General features: G+C 52.3%; 3 protein-coding genes across 3 annotated transcripts in view; 2 read left to right on the top strand and 1 right to left on the bottom strand.

Moving 5' to 3' along the window:
• The window catches only part of EAH_00020730 (hypothetical protein), a gene marked incomplete at both ends in the record, with an annotated part of 2118 nt that extends 1722 nt beyond the window's left edge, over window positions 1–396 (bottom strand). Inside the window, one exon of the mRNA XM_013397128.1 lies at window positions 1–396. This exon is cut by the window's left edge and continues 79 nt beyond it. Coding sequence (XP_013252582.1) covers window positions 1–396 — 396 coding nt within the window.
• Window positions 397–3748: 3352 nt separating this feature from the next.
• EAH_00020720 (hypothetical protein, conserved) lies at window positions 3749–9142 on the top strand (the record flags this gene model as incomplete). The annotated part of the gene is made up of 5 exons (XM_013397127.1): window positions 3749–5328; window positions 5529–6382; window positions 6645–6807; window positions 7048–8461; window positions 8906–9142. 5 exons carry the CDS (start codon window positions 3749–3751, stop codon window positions 9140–9142), a joined length of 4248 nt encoding a protein of 1415 aa, XP_013252581.1.
• Window positions 9143–14232: 5090 nt separating this feature from the next.
• EAH_00020710 (hypothetical protein, conserved) lies at window positions 14233–18840 on the top strand (the record flags this gene model as incomplete). Its single annotated transcript, XM_013397126.1, has 3 exons — window positions 14233–14846; window positions 15286–17743; window positions 18076–18840. 3 exons carry the CDS (start codon window positions 14233–14235, stop codon window positions 18838–18840), a joined length of 3837 nt encoding a protein of 1278 aa, XP_013252580.1.
• Between the last annotated feature and the right edge of the window lie 1160 nt (window positions 18841–20000).

Here is a 20000-nt window from a genome sequence, read left to right as displayed (position 1 = left end):
GCTGCTGCTGCTGTTACTGCTGATGACGGTGCTGCTGCTGTTGATGGTGATGTTGCTGTTGCTGATGCTGCTGCGGCTGGTGCGGCTGCTGTTTCTGCAGTTGCTGTTGTTTGAGCTTATGCTGATGCTGCTGTTGCTGTTGCTGCTGTTGTTGTGTCTGTGCTTCTGTCGCCCGCTGTCCCTGCTGCTGCCGATATGCTTCTTCTTCTTGTGCTGCTGCTGCTGCTGCTGCTGCTGCTGCTGCTGCTGCTGCTGCTGCTGCTGCTGCAGCTGAGGGTCCTGTTGCTGTGAATATGTGGGACCGGCGGAAGCTGCGGCAGTGGAACTACGATCAGTATCAGGCGCTGAGGAGAGAATATATAGAGCAGAAAGTAAGCCTTCATCTGTCTCCTTCATCTGTCTCCTTTGTCTGTCTCCTTCATCTGTCTCCTTTGCCTGTCTCCTTTGCCTGTCTCCTTTGCCTGTCTCCTTTGTCTGTCTCCTTCGTCTGTCTCCTTTGTCTGTCTCTTTCATCTGTCTCCTTCGTCTGTCTCCTTTGTCTGTCTGTCTCCTTTATCTGTCTCCTTTGTCTGTCTCCTTCATCTGTCTCCTTTGTCTGTCTCCTTCGTCTGTCTCCTTCGTCTGTCTCCTTTGTCTGTCTCTATCTGTCTGTCTCTGTCTGTCTCTGTCTTTATCTGTCTCTATCTGTCTGTCTCTGTCTCTATCTGTCTGTCTCTGTCTCTGTCTCTGTTTGTCTCTCTTTGTCTTTGTCTCTCTCTGTCTCTGTCTTTATCTGTCTCTGTCTGTCTCTCTGTCTGTCTCTGTCTCTCAGTCTCTGTCTCTCTTTATTATTTGTTGTATCTCTGTCTCTTTCTCTCTATATATATTATTTGTTTTTCTTTTTTGTCTGTCTCTCTTTATTATTTGTTTGTCTGTCTCTCTTTATTATTTGTTCGTCTCTCTCTGTCTTTACTATTTGTTTGTCTTGTCTCTTAGCTGCCAGCGCCCTGCTGCTATTAGTACTGCTGCAGCTTTAGTTGCTGTTTCTGCTGCTGCTTTACTTGCTGCTTTTATTGCTGCTGCTGTTCTCGCTGCTTCGCTGCTGCACCTGTAGTTTATAAACCTGCTGCTCTGTATTTTCTATTGCTGCTGCTGCTGCTGCTGTTTCGTTGCTGCTTGTGCTGCTTTATGTTTGACTGCTTGATTTCTACTGTCCCTGCTGCTTCTGCTGCTGCTTCTGCTGCTGCTGCTGCTGCTGCTGCTGTTGCTTGCAGCAAAAGGGAAGCCCTGAATCACTGCGGTTTTTGCTGCCTCATCCAGGTGTAGATTATTTTTATTATAGAGCTCCTTATTTAGCGCATGCAGGCAGCATGGGGCTGGTTGCTGTCGCCCCACAGTGTATACTCAGCTCAAATGAACAACTGTCCGCAGATACAGACCTCCGCAGACAGCTGAAAGACAGACTTAAAGATAAAGATCTGCTGCAGACACGCTTCTGCACCCCTCTGCAACTCAGCTGCTTGTAATATACATACATATTAATATAAATAAATATATAAATATATAAATATATATATGTATATATGTACAGATGTATGTATATACACATATAGATTTATATATAAATGGTGCATACATAAAAATATGTCTTTGCATGCGTATATATATATATATATATATAAGTAAATAAATAAATAAATATATATATATATATATTTATTTATTTATATGTAGGGTATATGCATATGCATAAGGACGAGTGTACAGCAGCAAGCAGAGACGCTGATTAAAGTTATGCTGCGGTATTTCAATAGAGAAGCTGCTGCTGCTGCTGCTCAACAGAAGCAACAAGCAAAACTTCAATAGCAATGGCAGCAGCAGCACAAGCAGAAGCAGCAGCAGCAGCTGCTGCTGCAGCTGCTGCTGCTGCTGCAGCTGCTGCTGCTGCTGCATCTTCTGCTGCAACATTTCCCCTTTCAAAAACTTAACCTCCTTTCAGGTGTACGTTCACCCCACATCATCAGCAGCAGCAGCTGCTGCTGCTGCTGCTGACCCCTTAGAGACAGAAGAGGAGGCTTAAAGAGCCGCGCAGTGCCTTAGCAGCTAGATCTCCCCTTCAGCAGCAGCAGCAACAATAACAGCAGCAGTAGCAGCGACAACAGCAGCGGCAGTAGCTGTAGCACCAGCAGCGGTAGTAGTAGCAGCAACAGCAACAGGAGCAGCAGCAGCAACAGAAGAAGCAACATCAGCAGCCGTCCTAGTCTCTCAAAGCCACATAGAAGCAGCGAAGTGCCTAAGACAGCACCAACAGCAGCAATTGCTGCAGCAGCAACGGGACGAGGAGCAGCAGCAGCAGCAGCAGCAGCGAGACATCGTTTCTTATAGATTCCCTATTATCCGTTTAATAGCAACAGCAGCAACAGCAGCAAAAGAAGACAGTGTTCCTTCAAGTGTCTCTACAGACCATTTAACTGCAGCAGTAGCAGCAGCAGCAGCAGCAAGACGAGACAGTGCTCCTTCTCGAGTCTCTATAAACCATTTAACAGCAACAGCAGCAGAAGCAAGAGGAGACAGTTTTTCTTCTAGAGTTTGTATAAATCTGTTAATAGTAGCGAATTGCCTGCTGCTGCAGCAGCAAGACTCAGTTTTTTGCTGCTGCTGCTGCTGCTGCTGCTGCTGGCTGCAGCAAAGCTGCAGGTTAAGAAATCTCTGTGTGAAAACACTTTTAATTAGAGCCGACAGCAGGAGAAGCTGCTGCTGCTGCAGCCACTACTGTTACAACAACAACAGCAGCAGCAGCAGCAGCAGCAGCTGCTGCTGCTGCTGCTGCATGCGTAGTGCATGGGGGCAGCAAGAGGGGAGGAAGCAAAGGGGCCCTTCATGTTTATCTTCTGAGTAAGACTTACGCTTTGCTGCTGAGTTGTTAGTAATTAATCTGCAGCAGAATATTAATAAACAAAATATAAAACACTAGAGGCAAGGTTTAGAGGCAGCAGCAGCAGGCGCACCTCGAGCTGCTGTTGGCCGCTGCTGCTGCTGCTGCTGCTGCTGGTGCTGCTGCTGCTGCTGCTGCGGTTTCATGCGTGCAGTCGGGGCTGAGGGGTTGGAAGCCTACGCTTGTCTATCGAAACAGCGGCAGCAGCAGCAGCAGCAGCACATTATTGCGTTCTAGGATGTGCACCAGCAGCAACAGCAGCAGCAGCAGCAGCAGCAGCAGCAACAGGACCTGCTGCAGCACGCCCAACGGCGCAGCAAAAAGGTAGGCTAGGGGGCCCCCCATCTTCACTTTTCAGTTTTCTGTAAGGCCTTCATACAATCTGTCCCTTGCTTGTTTCTCAAGTGCAGCAGCTGCTGCAGCAGCAGCAGCAGCCTCCAGCAGAAGCAGCAGCAGCAGCAGCAGCAGCAGCAGCAGGCACGAATCTCACATTGTATACTGCTCCCCCGTAGCGTTGGGTAGAGGCTCGCACCTCGTAAGAAAGTGTCTTTGTTGACTCTCTCATCTGCTGCTGCTGGTGCTGCTGCTGCCCCCTAAGGCAGCAGCAGCAGCAGCAGCAGTGCTGCAGCTACTGTCTCTTTTTGTAGTCTTAAAGGGGGGCCTATCATGGATAAGAGGGCCCCCCATTGAGATATATTTCTGCTTCAGGTTCTTATCTTTATACCCCCGCTCTTGCAGCAGGAAGCTGTGACGCCGCTGCAGGAGCAGCAACAGCAGCAGCAGCAGCAGCAGCAGCAGCAGCACGGCCAGCAGCAGCAGCAGTAGCAGCACACCATGGAGCAAGACGGTCCAGGGGACTCCGGTCCTCCCAGCGACTCTGCAGCAGCAGCAGCAGCAGCAGATGCGCCCCAAGCGAATGGGGCCGTAGAAGCGCAGCAGCAGCTGCAGCAGCATCAGCAGGAGCAGCAGCAGGAGCAGCCGGGGGAAGAAAGAGGCAGCAGAAATAGCAGCAGAAGGCCTTCAGCAGCCTGCAGCGCAGCAGATGAGGAGGAGGTTATATACTCAGACCACGAGGGACCCTCAGACGACTTGCAGCAGCAGCAGCAGCAACAGCAGCAGCAGCAGCAGCAGCTAGAAGCAGAGCAAGGGGAAGTCGATGGCGGAGGAAAGGGAGCAGGTGCTTCGCAGGAGGGCTTAGAGGCGGCTTTTGGAAGCAGCAACGGCAGCAGCAGCAGCAGCAGCAGCAGCAGCAGCAGCAGCATGGAGCAGCAGCAAAGCCAAGGCGCCTCATCGGGTTCGAATGTCTGCGCTGCGGATATGAACGGGAAGGGGGGAGGAGAAGGTGCAGCAGCAGCAGCAGCAGCAGGCGACGAGAGCACTGCAGCAGCAGCAGCACGCGCCACGGAGACAGGTGCAGCAGCAGCAGCAACTGTCTTTCGGTTTGCTGTTGCTTGCGAAGAGAGCGATGAAGAAGGAGCAATATCTGAAGAAGAAGAGGCCCTATCTGCTGAAGATGCGTCTTGTGAAGCAGCAGCAGCAGCAGCAGTAGCAGCAGCAGCAGCAGCAGCAGCAGCAGGACAGTGCAGCAGCAAAACAGTCGAGGTTCAGAACGCCCCCCTTAGCTTCGATGCTGCAGCAGCAGAAGCTGCTTTAAAAGAAGCTTGCGGCTCTTGTTTGCTGCGGCTGTCTACTTCTCCTTCTTTGACTGGAGATGGGTTGCAGCTGTCTCTTGTCTTCAGCAGCAGCTTAGCAGCAGCAGCAACAGCAGCAGCACTTAACGGACGTAAGGCTTCCCGCAGGGTCCTTCGTGCTGCTGTTGCGGGGCCCCCCCGCTCCCCAGCAGCGTGGGGCCCCCAGAGGGGGCCCTCACATATGGGTGCTTCAGTTGCTGCACCAGCAGCAGCAGCAGCAGCAGGAACAGCAGCAAGCGGCTTCCGCGTCCCGCAGCAGCAGCTACAGCAGCAGCAGCTGCAACAACAGCAGCTGCAGCAGCAGCAACAGCAGCTGCAGCAGCAGCAGTTGCAGCAGCAGCCTCCCCCCCCTCCACCCACAGGGCCTGGAGGCGTTAAAGCGGTTTTGAGGCCCCGAGCAGTAATCTTAAGGAGAGATGCTGCAGCAGCAAACCCAGGAGGAGGAGGCGCAGCAGCAGCAGCAGCAAGTGCTGCAGCAGCAGGGGGCTCTCCTGCGGGGCTGGGGAGCCGCGTGTGCCTCACCCCACGGCCGGGGGACGCGTGGGGCTCCCAGGGGCAGCCAGCAGCAGCAGCAGCAGCAGCAGCAGGTGAAGCAGCAGGTGCTGCTGCTGCTGACGGTAGGTGGAGGGTAGAGAAAGTTAGCCAGTGGTCAGAGGATATGTCTATAGAAGAACAGATGCAAGACTTCAGGCAGCTGCATGCGAGGTTCAGACACACCATCAGGTATGCTGCTGCTGCTGCTGCTGCTGCTGCTAGTGCTGGTGCTGCTGCTGTTGCTGCTAGACCTGCTGCTGCTTCTGGTGCTAGTTCTGATGCTGCTGCTGCTGGGGCGGCGCTGCAGCAGCAGTTGCTAGAGCTGATGGTTCTTTTGCTGCTGCATGCTTTTTGTTTGTGCTGCTGTGTCTGTACACCTGCTGCTGCAGATATTTGCTGCTGTCTAATCTACCGGAGCGGCTGCAGCAGCAGGAGGCCCTCCTTGATTGGCATCGTCAGGTTGTGGGGCAGCAGGTGGAGGTCTTAATTGAGATTATAAGACCTGAGCACCAGCAGCAGCAGCAGCAGCAGCAGCAGAGTGCTGCAGCAGGGGGCTCTGAGAAGTCGGAGACTGCTGATGCTGATGCCGCTGCTCCTGATCCTGCTGCTGCTGCTGCTGAGGGCGATGCTGCAGCAGATAGCAAGGACCCTGCAGCTTGTGCTGCATCTGCGACGGAACCCGAAGCTGCAGCAGCAAGTGCAGCAGCAGCAGCAGAGCAGCAGGGGAAGGAGGAAACTGCAGCAGCAGCAACAACGCCTGCCAAGGAGGCCGATGAGGCTGCTGCCGCAGCAACAGCAGAATCTGCTGCAGCAGATTCACCAACTGCAGCACAAGCAGCAACAGCAGAAACAGCAGCAGCAGACGCAGCAGCAGCAACAGAAGCAGCTGCACCTGCGGATACAGCCGAACCGATGAGCGCGGAAGCTGCAAAAGAAGACAGCAGCAGCAGCAGCAGCAGCAGCAGCACAGCAGAGAGCAGTGGGGCTGCAGGCGATGCCTGCGAGGGTGCAGCAGGCGAGGAGGCAGCTGGAGGAGCAGCATCCGGCGGAGCAGCAGCAGCAGCAGCATCCGGAGCAGCAGCAGCAGCAGCAGGGAGTGGGGTGGTAGCTCACCTAACTTATAAGACAAAGCATGCATGCGTCGGGGCCCTGAGGAAGCTGCAGCAAAATACTGATGATGTTATTGCTGCACCTGCGGGCCCCCGAAAAGCAAATGCTGTTCTATGGGTCGGGAACTGCCGAGGTTTGTCTCTCTTCTTTGTTTAATTTGTTTACTTTATTTATTTTGTTTGACTGTCTCCTCTCTCTGTTTGTTTGTCTCCTTTGTTTAATTTGTTTGTCTCTCTTCTCTCTTTTCTGTTATTTCTTTGTTAGATTTGTTTATATATTGTTTGTTTTATTTGTGCTGTATCTCTTCTTTACCCCGCCTCATCCTCCTCCACCTCCACCTCCTACTCCTGTTGCTGCTGTTGCTGCTGCTGCTGCTGCTGCTGCTGCTGCTGCAGATCTGAAGGTTGAGCTGCTAGGGGAGACGCGTCGTTTGTTTTCTTCTTTCGGGGTCTTAGAGCGTTTTCAGTTTCTCGTTGAGAGGGGCTGCGGATTTGTGCATTATAAACGCGTTGCTGATGCTGTTGAAGCTCGGAACCATCTGCACGGCGTCAGCGTAGGGTAGGCTACTACTACCTCCTCCTGCTGCTGCTGCTGATGCTGCTGCTGCTGCTGCTGATGCTGCTGCTGATGGTGCTGATGGTGCTGCTGATGGTGGTGGTGGTGGTGGTTGTTGTTTTGGTGATGATGATGTTGGTTGTGCTGCTGCTGCTCCTGCTGCTGCTGTTCGTGCTGCTGCTGCTGCTGCTGCTGCTGCTGCTGCTGCTGCTTATGGTGTGGGGTTTGTTTGTTTGTTTGCAGCGGGGTGTCTCTGAACGTTGACTTCTCACCGTCTGGTCAGGCGTTTTTCAGCGAGAAGAAAAACGCAGCTCAGAGACAGAGAGACGAGAGACAGGCTTCATCTTTGTCTCCTTCACGTCAGCAGCACCAGCAGCAGCACCAGCAGCAGCAGCAACATCAACAGCAGCATGGTAGGGCAGGCAGGCAGAGGCACAGGCAGCAGCAACAACAGCAACAACAGCAGCAGCAGCAGCAGCAGCAGCAGTCTACAAAGTCATCTGCTGTTCATTCGATGCCACCCCACATGCGGGGGTCTCCAATAGGGGGCCCCCCCTATGGGGCCCCCGGGGGCCCCGGGGGGCCCCCTGGGGGCCCCCCCCCTCTTTTTAGTGTGCGGCCAGGGGGCCCCCCAGTAGGAGACAGGCAATTCTTCGATGTGGGGCCCGGGGGGGGGCCCCCAGGGCCCCTACCTGTACGTAGAGGCGTCCTACCTGCACCTGGGGGGCCCCCGCTGCTGCGGGCTGGGGGCCCCCCCCACTTGCTGCTGCAGCGGGACAGATTAGGAAGGCCTCTGAGATATTCAGGTGAGGGGCCCCCACCTAGAGTGCTGCCACCGCCACATGACTTTCGTGCTGCTGCTGCAGCAGCAGCAGCAGCAGGAGGACCCTATGATGAACAACATAGTAGGAGAGACAGCTGGGGAAGGCGGGGGCCCCCTACGCTGTATGCGCAGCAGCAGCAGCTCAGACCAGATGCATTCAGAGACGAATTTGAGGGGCCCTATCGGGGCCCCTCTATAGAAAGAGACAGAGATAGACACAGGAGCAGAGACAGAGACAGAGACAGAAACAGAGACAGAGACAGAGACAGAGACAGACGCTCCTTAGAGGCCTCCCCCTCAAGCCACAGCAGAGACAGGCGCGGTGCAGCAGGAGACAGCAACAACGAAAGCAGCAGCAGCAGCAGCAGCAGCAGTGGGGCCACCATAACCAGCGAGTTGTTGTCTCTGCTGCGGCAGCGGCTTCTCAGTGGTGCTGCAGCAGGGGCCTCGAAGCAGGCCAGCACAGACGACAGCAAACGCAGCAGCAGCAGCAGCAGCAGCAGCAGCAGCGGTAGCGGCGGAGGAGCAGCAGCATCGGAGAAAGGCAGCAGCAGCGGGAAGGACCCGCTGCTGCAGCTGCTGCAGTGTGAGCCTCAGCTGCTAGACTGCATGTTGCTAGACCTGGCTCGGGAGCGGCTGCAGCAGCAGCTAGGAGACAGCAGCAGCAAAGGTGCTGCTGCTTCTCCTTCATCTAGGTCTCCTGCTCGCAGCAGCAGACGGCAGCGGGGGGGAGGCACACAAGCTGATGAAGCTGCCTCTAGAGAGAGGGGGGGCCCCGAAAGCAGCAGCAGCAGCAGCAGCAGCAGCAAAGGGGTTGCTGCAGGCCACAGCACCGTAAGAGACAGCCGCAGCCGCAGCCGCAGCAGCAGCAGCACAAGAGGAAGAGCCCGGAGAGCGACAGGGAGGAGACAGAGAAGAAGCAGAAGTATATCTGTGTCGAGAGACAGAGACAGAGACAGAGACAGAGACAGAGAGAGAGACAGAGACAGAGACAGAGACAGGGGCCCTTCCGATGAGCAGCAGCAGCAATACAGACACGAACGACGCAGCAGACAGTCTCCTAGTGGTGAGGGCACTGTCTCCTTTGTTGTGTCTCTTCTCCATGCCGCTGAGTCTGCTGCTGCTGCTACTCTCTCTGTCTTTGTTTCTGCTGCTGCTGTCTCCGTCTCTGTCTTTGTTTCTGTTGCTGCTGCTGCTGTCTCTGTTTTTGTTGCTGCTGCTGCTATCTCTGTCTTTGCTGGTTTTTATTTGCTGTCTCCGTTTTGTTTGTCTCCTCAGGGCTTGAAAGAAGCAGCAGAGGAGACACTGCAGCAGACGGCGCAGCAGAGGGTCTCTGCAGCAGCAGCAGTTGGGGTGATGAGGGTCCCCACGGCAGCAAGCGGCGTCGCGTTGGGCATCACCCCCCAAGCAGCAGCAGCAGCAGCAGCAGCAGCAGCAGCAGCAGCAGTGGGGGAGTTGGTGGTGCTGTCTCTGGGGGCCCCTCAGGGGTGCGGGGGGTCCATGGGGGCCCCCTAGGCAGCAGCAGCAGCAGCGGGAGAGACGCGAGTTGTGCTGCTGCGCATGGCTCTATTAAAGAAGGAGACAGCGAGAGATATTCTATTAACAAAGACAGAAATCTGCTGCTTGTCTGCCGTGTCTCCAAACAAGGGCAGCATGCATGCACAATGAGCGCTAAATTCGTCATGGGGGATCCTTCTTTACAACCGTTAGTCTCTTCTGCTGCTGCTGTTGCTGCTGCTGTTGCTGCTGCTGCTGCTACGGTTGCTGTTGCTGTTGTGGTTGTTGTTGCTGCTGCTGTTACTTCTGCGGATACTGCTTCTGCTGGTGCTGTTGCTTCTGCTGCTGTTGCTGTTGCTTCTGCTGCTGCTGCTTCTACTTCAACTGCTGCTATTGCTACTGCTGCTGCCGCTGCTGTTGCTGCTGCAGGCCTTCTCGTTTAGACGTGAATCAGCGAGCGAATTGGGAGCGTCTCCAATCGCATTTGCTTCGAGGTTCCTCTCGCAGCAGAGATGGTGCTGCAGCAGCAGCAGGAGGAGCAGCAGCAGCAGCAAGCGGGGTTTGCTACTCTGTGTGGCAGATGGGGGCTGACTCTGCTGCAGACAGCCGACACTACGACGCTCTCTGCGATTATTTTATTTCAAAGGACAGATTAGGACTGAGAGAAGGGAGACAGTTTGCGGTGTACATGGTGCCTCCTCATGGGGCGTATGCAAGAGCTCTAGGGGTATATATATATATTTATATATATATTTATATAATTATATTTATATATATATTTATTTATATATATATATTATATATGTGTTGCCTCTTCTTTAGCTGTCTCCTTTGCTGTTTATCTGCTGTCTCCTTTTGTCTCTGTTTAGGTTTGTCTCCTTCATCACCTGTCTCATGTGTTATTTTACCGTCTCCTTTTGTCTTGTCTCTGTATAGATATGTCTCCTTTCCTCTTCAAGTGTCTCCTTTTGTCTCTGTTTCATTAACATTAAACTGTCTCCTTTTGTCTTCATTTGTCTTCTTTTGTTTTGTCTTAGCTCTGTTTCTTTTGCTTCTTTTGCTGTTTGTGCTGTCTCCTTTTGTCTTCTCATTTATTGAGGCGTCTCCTTTTGTCTTCGTGCTGTCTCCTCTTGTCTCCTTTGCTATTCAACTGTCTCCTTTTGTCTTCTTTGCTCTTCAGCTGTCCCCTTTTGTCTCCTTTTGCCTCCTTTGTTTGTCTGCTGGAACCGCTGCTGCGCCTACTGTCGCTTTGACTTATCTAACTGTCTCTCTGTCTTTGTCTCTTGTCTCTGTCTCCTTTATCTGTCTCTCCTATCTGTCTCCTTTATCTGTCTCTCTTATCTGTCTCTTTTATCTGTCTCTGTCTCTATTTAATTATCCTATTGTCTTTCTTCATTTGGGGCTGCATGCGTTGGGGTGTATGCGCAGCTTCCTGACTCAAATTTTATGTACGCCTACGTCATCGCAAAATCAAGAGAAGCCAGAGGCGACCTTGAAGCTTGAACAGCAGCAGCAATAATAGCAGAAGGAAGACAGACAACAGCAATATCTGCAGCAAGAGCTGCTGAAGGAGCTGCAGCAAGAGCTGTAGAAGGAGCTGCAGCAAGAGCTGCAGCAACAGCCGCAGCAGCAGCTGCAGAAACTGTTGCGGCAATATATGCACTAGTAGCTGCAGCAATTGCTCCCGCAGCAGCAGCTGCAGTTGCTGCTGCTGCAACTGCAGCAGCAGCAACTACAGCTGCTGCTGCTGCACTGTGTTACGCTGGGGTAGACAGAGAAGCCTTCTTCTAGGCTCCGTTTTAATTCTCGCTGCTCCTCATTACAGCAGCAGCAAGCGTTGCTGCTGCAGCATTTGGTGCTGCAGCCTTTTCTGCTGCAGCTTCTGCTGCTGCAGCCTTTCGCTGCTGCAACTGATACTGCTGCAGCTGCAGCTGCTGCGGCAGTGAGCTGCAGTGTCTTTGCTGCCCCTATATTCGGGTGTATGTACACTTGAAAAGTTTGTTAGGTTTTACGTTTGCTACGTTGTGCCGAACAATATATCTTTTGTTTGCTGCTTTGTTTGCTGCAGTTGTGTCTCCTTTGCTGCTTAGAGGTTTAGATAGCGTGTATAGACAGGCGCTGGCTGTGCAGCAAGCGTCTCCTTACCGAGATTCGTATAAGAGCAGACATTATTTGTCTCTTTGTTTGTCTCTTTATTTGTCTTTGTTTATCTTTTTGTTTGTCTGTCTTTGTTTGTCTCTCTGTCTCTTTATTTGTCTCCGTCTCTGTCTTTGTTTGTCTTTGTTTGTCTTTGTCTGTCTGTCTCTCTTTCTGTTTGTCTCATCATTTGTCTCCTTCTGTCTTTGTTTGTCTGTCTTTGTTTGTTTGTCTTTGTTCGTTTATTTGTCTCCTTGTTTATCTCTTTTTTTCTGTTTATTTGTCTCTTTATTTGTCTCCTTCTATCTTTGTTTGTTTGTCTTCGTTTGTTTGTCTTTGTTTGTCTGTCTGTCTCTCTTTCTGTTTATTTGTCTCTTTATTTGTCTCCTTCTGTCTTTGTTTGTTTGTCTCGCTGGCTCTTTGTTTGTCTCTGTCTGTTTATTAATCTTTTTATTTGTCTTTGTTCATTTATTTGTCTCTGTCTGTCTTTGTTCATTTATTTGTCTCTGTCTGTCTTTGTTTATTTATTTGTCTCTGTCTGTCTTTGTTGATTTATGTGTCTCTGTCTGTCTTTATTTATTTGTCTCTGTCTGTCTTTATTTATTTATATTGCTGAGGGAGTAGTAAATTGCTGCGAGCTGCAAATAGACAGAGAGATAAAACAAATAAAATTAATTTAATTTAATTTATTTATATTTTTATATGAAAACAAATAATAACAACAACCCCACCACAACCATCATCAGCACATACAGGATGAGACACAGCAAACAGAAGAGACAAGATATTGTTGCTGCTGCAGCAATTGCTGCAGCAGTGGCTGCTGTTGCAGTAGATGCAGCTGTTGCTGCTGCTGTACTTGCTGCAGCAGTAGCTGCTGTTGCAGTAGCTGCAGCAGTTGCTGCTACTGCACTCGGAGACAGAAGAGACAAGGAGAGACAAAAGGAGAGAGACATAGCCTCCTTTTGCTGTATGCTGCTGCAGCAGTTGTTGCTGCTGTTTGGAGACAGAAGAGATAGATGCTGTCTCCTTTTATTGTTTGTTGTTGCTGCTGTTGCTGCTGCAGTTGCCGTTGAAGTAGCTGCTGCTTCTGCAGCAGTTGCTGCTGCTGCTGCTGCGTTATAAAGAACAATAAAACAGCAGACAGCCAGAAAAAGCAGCAAAGACATCTCGTAGTCTGCACACAATACAAATAGAGAGAAAAATTATTATTATTATTTAATATTATTATTATTATGTTTATTTTTACGTTTTTATTACTATTATTATTATTACTAATATTATTATGTTTATTAATATTTTTTGCTGTTATTATTGATATTGTTTATTATTATTATTATTATTATTATTATTATTATTATTATTATTATTTGTAATTATTATATATCTACATATATATATGCATATATATGTATATATATATGTATATATATATATATATATATATATATATATATATATATATATATATATATATATATATAAGCAACAACAGCATTGAAGAGAGACAGCCTTTGTCTCCTTTTGTGTCTGTCTCTCTCAACCTTATGAAGCCCTTTTGCTGCTGTAGTCAATAAGATGAGTGGAGACAGCAGCAAACAGCAGCAGCAGCAGCAGCTGTTTGCTGCTGCTGCATATTTATGCATGCAGATGTTTGTATGGTGTATCTTCTTTGCTGCGGCTCTCTACTGTACACTTTGATAGATTAATGTTAAATAAATATATTAAGTTTTAATATAATAATAATAATAATATATATTATTATTATTATTATTTATCTTATTAATAGTAATAATTATATTATTATTATTAATTAATTAATTAATTTATTTATTTATTTACTAACTGTCTGTACAGCCCAACGCACATAACAACAACCCCACCACCCCCCACCAACCCCAACACGCACCCATATAGCTGCTGCTGCTGCTGCTGCTGCTGCTACTGCTGCAGCTGCTGCGGCTTGTATCTGAGTTAGGGGGCCCTTAATAGATATTTAATGAGACTAACAAACCCGTTGCTGCTCCTTGCTGCAGCAGCTGCTGCTGTCTATGGCCTCTGCTGCTCCTGCTGCTTCCCCCTCTCTCTCTCCGTGTCTTATCTTTTAATCATTTTGCCTTCGATTCTTTAACAAGGCTTTCTTCTATTTCTTTTGTGCAGCAGCAGCAGCAGCTTCTGCAGCAGCAGCAGCAGCAGCAGCAGCGGTTGTTGCTGCTGCAGCCGCAGCAGCACAAGGCCCCCAAGCAGTTTCTGTGAGGGTTGCTGTTCTTGTCTTTTTTCGCTGCTGTTGCTGCTCTACAGTAGATCAAAGACAAGCGGCTGCTGCAGCTGCTGGCGGCGTTTGTTGCTGCTGCTGCTGCTGCTGCAGCAGAACCAGCAGCTGCTGCGCAGCTAGCACTTACCTAACAGCAAAACACCTTACCTAAGCACTTTTCTGCTGCTGCAGGCGTCGTTTATAGATTTGCTGTTGCTCTGCTGCTGCTGCCTCTATACACCGCTGCTGCGCGCTTCAGCAGCAGCTGCAGCAGCACTTGCTGCTCTGGTGCTGCAGCACCTGCTGCACGCGCAGCTGCAGCAGCCTTCACCTCGCCGCCCTGTTCCCCTGATAGGCGACGGGACTCAAGCTGCTGTTATATAAGTTATTGCAGTAGCAGCAGCAGCTATTGCTGCTGCAGCTGCAGCAGCAGCAGCTGCTGCTGCAAGTGAGTTCTTACAAGGGCATTTGCTTCATATAGCTCAGGACCTCCAGCTGCTTGTGCCCCCTCTCGATCTCGCCTTTGCTGCTGCTGCTGCTGCTGCAGCTGCAGCTGCTTATTTGTTGTTGCTTGCTTTGAAGACCTTGGGGTTGTGCTTAGACAACCAACACCCACTCCTTCAGGCAGGCAGAATCAGCAGCAGCATCTGCAGCAGCAGCAGCATCTGTAGCAGCAGCAGCAGCAGCAGCAGCAGCAGCGGCAGCAGCATCGAGGACAATGTGGGCGCTGCCCCCTCAGCTGCCCGCAGGCGGCCGCTCGCTGGGGGTCTTCGACTTAGGCGAATTTAACTCATGGAGGCTGCAGCAGCCTTGCGAGAAGCTGCTGCCTCAGCAGCAGCAGCAGCAGCAGCAGCAGCAGCAGCAGGTACAAAGGCGCCCCGAGGGGGAGCTCTGCTGCTGCGGCAGGGTCCTTGCTGCTGCTTTCGAAGTGGGGGCCCCCGCTGGCTGTTCTTTTTCTATGGAGGATCTTGATGAGGCAGCTGAGACAGTGCAGCAGCAGCAGCAGCAGCAACGGCGACTGCTGCTGCTGCAGAGCTGCTGCAGCAACTCTGCAGCACCCTACGATCCACTCGCCTTTCCTACACTTGCCAGCAGCAGCACAGACAGCTACAGCAGCAGCACAGACAGCTACAGCAGCAGCAGCAGCAGCAGCAGCGGCTGTGGGGTGGGAGGATACTCATCTGTTTTGAGGGGCCCCCTAGGGGCCCCCTTTGGCCCTAACGGTAGCAGACGTTGGAGGACAGAGGCAGCAGCCACAGCAGCAGCAGCAGCAGCACCTGCTGCTGCTGCTGCTGCTGCTGCTATTTCCCCTGTTAATGGGGGGCCTCGAGGGTAGGTAAAGAAAAGCGTCTGCTTTTATTTGTCTCTTTTGTCTCTTTTTGTTTATCTCTGTCTCTTATAATTAATTGTTTATGTTTATTATTATATATATATTTGTTTATATTTATATTTGTTTTGTTATCGTTTATTTATTTTTATTATTTGTCCGCTGGCATAGCCTTTTGTTTGTCTTTGCATGTCTTTGTCTTTTTGTTTTATTTTTATTTTGTTTATTTGTTTTATATATATTTATATATTTATTTATTTATCTTTATTTATTTTTGCTTGCCTTTTTATTTATTTATCTGTTTGTCTGCTTATTTATTTATTTGTTTGTCTTCATTTATATTTATATCTTTTTGCTTGTCTTCATCACTCTTTGTTTATTTTTATTATCATTTATATATATTATATATTTATTTGTTTTTCTTTGCTTTATTTGTCTCTACAGATATACATACTTGTCTTCTTCTTCTCGTTCACAGTTTAATCCAGATAGGGGGGCCCCCTGGGGGCCCCCCTTTCATCGGGGCCCCCCTCTTGGGGGCCCCCAGCTTGGGGGCCCCCCTCATGGGGGCCCCCCTTCATGGGGGACCCCTTGGGGGCCCCCACGGGGGCCCCTGCGTTCATTAGATTTGCCTGGGGCCCTGCAGCACCCACGGCTGCAGCAGCCGCTTCATTGGGCCCCTCATTCTCAGCAGCTAATAACAGCGCTGCTGTCTGCTGTTTATTTTGCTGCTACAGATAAACAGTGTGCCCCCATAACGGAGCCCGCCCCCCTTTGGCCTTCTACAGCGACGCAGCAGCAGCAGCAGCAGCAGCAACACCAGCAGCAGCAGCAGCAGCATGGGAGCCTGCAGCAGCAGCAGCACCTCCATCACCGTGCTTCTGCTGCTGCAGCACACTCCCCCAACGGCCTGCACCCAAGCCATTACCTGCAACAATCACCGCAGCAGCAGCAGCAGCAACAGGAGCAGCAGCAGGAGATGCTTATAGGGTCGGGGGCCTCCTTTAGGCTGACAGAGGGGGGCCCCCTGGGCCCTAATATTGATGTTGCAGCAGCAGAGGGCGCGCTGCTGTCTCCTGCTGCTGCAGTGTCTCCACAAGGAGACACTGCAGCAGAACAGCTCGTTACTTGTCTTCAGTTTGCTGCTGCTAATGAAGCATTCTTAGCATTAGGTTTTGCTTCCGGTGCTGTGCAGCTTTGGCTGCTGCCCCCTACCCTTGGGGGGGGCCCCCATCAAGGGGCCCCCGTCTCAGAAGAGGCCCCTGCTGCTGCGTTTTGCGTTGCTGCTGTTGCTGCACATACACCTGGTGTCTCTCCCTGCGGCACCGAGCAGCGCAGCACCCTCCTGGAGGCGTTGGCCGAGCTGCAGCAGCAGCAGCAGCAACAGCAGCAGCAGCAGCAGCAGCACTGTACTCACTGCTGCTGCTGGGAAGGCCTCAAGGGGGCCCCTGAGGTCTCTGCCCTAGCTTGGCACCCGAAGGAGCTGCTGCTTGCTGCTGCGCATGCAGACGGAAGAGTTGAGCTGTGGCGGGTGGACGTACACCCCACAGCAGCAGCAACAGCAGCAACTAGCGCAGGAGGAGCAGCAGCTGCTGCTGTTGCTGCTGCTGCTGCTGCTGCTGCAGCAGCTGCTGCTGCAGGCGGCGTGACAATGCAGCACCTTCACTCGTTTCTTTTTTGCTGCTCCCCCTCTCCGTCTCCTTTTAATAGCTGCTTAGAGTTGCTATCTAGGGGCCCAGCAGAGAGACAGAGTAATGCTGATATCTCTGATATGCTGCTGCATTCGCCTGCCTGCTTGGTGTGGGGCCCCGAAGGAGACACTCTTGTTGTTGGCAGCAGGGAGGGGGCCCTCCTCTTGTGGTCTCTCGACACCCTCAAGCAGTACCGCCGGGCCGCTGCTGCTGCTGCTGCTGCTGCTGATGGTGCAGCAGCAACAGCAGCAGCAGCAGCAGAAGCGGGGCAGGGCTCGTGTATCTCTTTAAGTCGGGCTTCCGATGGGGGGGCCCCTCTACAGGCAGCAGACGAGGGGCCCTGTCTCCATTGTCTGAACTTTGCTGGCCCTTCAACAGACGCGCTGGGGGCCCCCGGGGGGCCCCAGGGGGGGCCCCCTGGGGGGGCCCCCAAGGAGACAGGAGGCCCCCAGCTGCGAGGTGGTTCTTCTCTAAAGACAATCAGTGAGGCCTCAACTCAACCCTCCAGTGCCTCGCCCCCAGATACACCCCTTGGAAGAGATGCTGGGGGAGCCCAGGCCCCGCAACAGCAGCAGCAGCAGCAGCAGCAGCAGCAACAGCAGCAACAGCAGCAGCCGCAGCAGCAGCAAGGGGCCGCTGCTGCAGCGTCTAGACTTGAGAGCACAGGAGGCGTGAACTTCGATCCCGATCCCCTGGGATCGGGATCGATCCCAAGAGGGCCCCCTGTGGGTCTTCGGGGCCCTCGCAGCAGAGGGGCCCCCCTCAGGCTGCTGCAGTCTTTCTTACCCCACAATGGGGGCCTCCAAATGTTTATACAACCCCCTCAAGGAGCAGCAGGCAGCTTCCCGCTCCCTGCAGAGCCCCAGGGGGCCCCCAATACCCTGGGGGCCCCCAGTACCCTGGGGGGCCCCAGTACCCTGGGGGCCCCCAGGGTTCTTGTGTGCGGTAGTTGGCAGCTTGGGGTTTGTTCGGTTGTTGTTGGGGCCCACGGAGGGCGCGTGCGGTGTCTCTCCTTCTGCATGCATGACCACAGAGTGCTGCTGTCTTCAGGGGACACTGCAGCGCGCGCTGCAGCAGCTGCTCCAGCAGCAGCAACTGCAGCAGCAGCAGCAGCAGGGGGATCGGGGGGCAGCAGCCGCTTAAAGCTCTGGGCTCGTAATGGGGAGAGCCTCAGCCCCACCCCTTTATTAGATATCTACTTCGAAGGCTACGTAAGTTATTCACTATCTCTACTTTTTAGGAGGGCCCCGTGGGGCCCCCTGCTGTACCCTTTAGGGCCCCATCCTCTACCCTTTAGAGGCCCCTATTGTACCCTTTAGGGGCCCCTCCTGTACCCTTTGGGGCCCCCTGCAGGGTCTTTGGGGGTCCCCTTATGGGCCCCTGTATATCCCCGTGGGGGGTTCATGCTGTAAGGCCCCCTGAGGAGCCCCCTAAGGGGCCCCCAGAGGCTCCTCAAGGGGCCCCCAGGGCCCCTGGGTTGAGTAGCAGTATATAGGGGCTGAAGGAGACAGTATATTGTGTAAGCATATCTCTTTGTGTGCAGGTAACGTCTATGTTGTGGAGTCGGCTTACTGGGGAGCTGCTGCTGACCCACAGCTGGAGGAGGCCCTCAGGGGGGGGCCCCCATGGGGCCCCCAGCAGCAGGTTGGGGCCCCCCTCAAAGACCAGGGGCCTCGGGCACAAAGGCAAGGGAGGTGTGACTGTGTGGCGCTACTCTGGAGACTGCGGAAAGAGCAGCATTGGGGCCCTGCAGCAGCAGCAGCAGCAGCAGCAGCAGCAGCAGCAGCAGCAGCGGCAGCAGCATGATGAGTGGGGGACGGGGTGGTGTGGGGCCCCAGGGGCCCCACCTGAATGTTCATCTCTGCTGCAGCCTTTATTAGTGAAGGTGGGGGGGTTTGGGGAGAGGCCAGTGCGGCGCGACAGCAGCAGCAGCAGCAGCAACAACAGCCGCAGCAGCCACAGCAGCAGCAGCAACAACGCGCATAGCCCGAGATCTGCAGCAGCAACAGAAAGCTTGCTTCCTAGTGTCTCTTTGCTGTCTCCTTTGTGGTATGCTGGGTCTCAGAGGCCGTTCTCAACTCCTTATAGCGGGAGTAGGGGGGCCCCAACTAGGGTATGGGGGGCCCCCCCAGCAGCAGAGGGGCCCCCAGAGCAGCAGCAAGAAGCAGCAGATGCTTACAGTGAAGCAGATAATGCTGCTTGTCTTGTACAGAGTGCGGATGGCTCTGTTATACTATACTGGTCTCTCCCTGCTGAGGTTATTGTTGTGTGGGGCCTCAGATCAGCAGGGGGGGGCCCCCAACCCTGAGTACCCTAACAGCAACAGGCCGGGGGCCCCCCACTCTTAAACATCTAAATACAACAAGGGGGCCCCCCCTCTGTAAGTAATTGGGGGGGCCCCCAACCCTGAACACCCTAAAGGCAAGGGGGGGGGGCCCACTTATAAACATCTTAATATTAAAGGGGGGCCCCCCATCCTTAAGTACCCTAATGCCACCAAGGGGGCCCCCCCAACCCTAAGTACACTAAATGCAACAGGGGGGCCCCCCAACCCTAAGCAATCTAAATGCATCAGGAGGGGGCCCCTATCCTTAAGTAACCGAAGGGGGCCCCGACTTTTAAACATCTTAATGCAACAAGGGGGCCCCCAACCCTCAGCACCATAAAAGTATAACAAGGGGGCCCCCCCCTTGCTATACAACGCATTAGTGCAGCAGCGGGGGGCCCCCTAAAGGTACTGATTCCCCCTCAGTGCAGCACCAAGGGGGGCCCCCTAAGGTTCTGGCTGCATGTAAGTAACTGCAGCAGGGAGGGGGCCCCTAAGGGGCCCACCACCTCACTTCGCAGTGTATCAAGAGCTGCTTAGCAGCAGACAGCACTCCGTCTTTGTTTGTTTGTTTGATTATATATTTGCTTTCGTTTATAGTTTGATATTTATGCTGGCTTATAGCGAGCGGTAGGGCTTAGTAGCAAAGGGACTGTAGAGCAGCAGCTATTGCTGCTGCTGCTACAGGCCCCGCTGCTGCTGTAGTTGCTGCAGCTGCAGCAGAAGCTTATGCTGGCAGCTGGTGCCCAGTCCGGTGGAGGAGGGGACTGCGGACAGCCCTACCCCTGGCTAGCTATATATATATATATATATATATATTTATAGCTTTAGAGACACTAAACAGACTCAACAGAGCCCTGATATACTTCGGAGACACTCTAGAGACACCTATACTATATCTATGCATACAAATATATACATTAGTGTATATATATATATATATATATATATAGACTGTATAGGCACCTTAGCAACACTACAGAGATGTCTCCAAGGCACTTTGAAGATGATGTGGAGACACCTGAGAGACAGACACCTCACCAGCACTCCGTAGAGAGTTTAGAGACAGTTTAGAGACAGTTTAGACACAGTCTAGAGAAAGTTTAGAGACAGTTTAGAGACAGTTAAAAGGCACGTAATGG

Source organism: Eimeria acervulina, genomic scaffold (genome assembly GCF_000499425.1).
Source record: "Eimeria acervulina Houghton genomic scaffold, Eah_scaff144, whole genome shotgun sequence".
NCBI classification, from domain to species: domain Eukaryota; phylum Apicomplexa; class Conoidasida; order Eucoccidiorida; family Eimeriidae; genus Eimeria; species Eimeria acervulina.
This window is presented reverse-complemented; position numbering and strand designations above follow the sequence as displayed.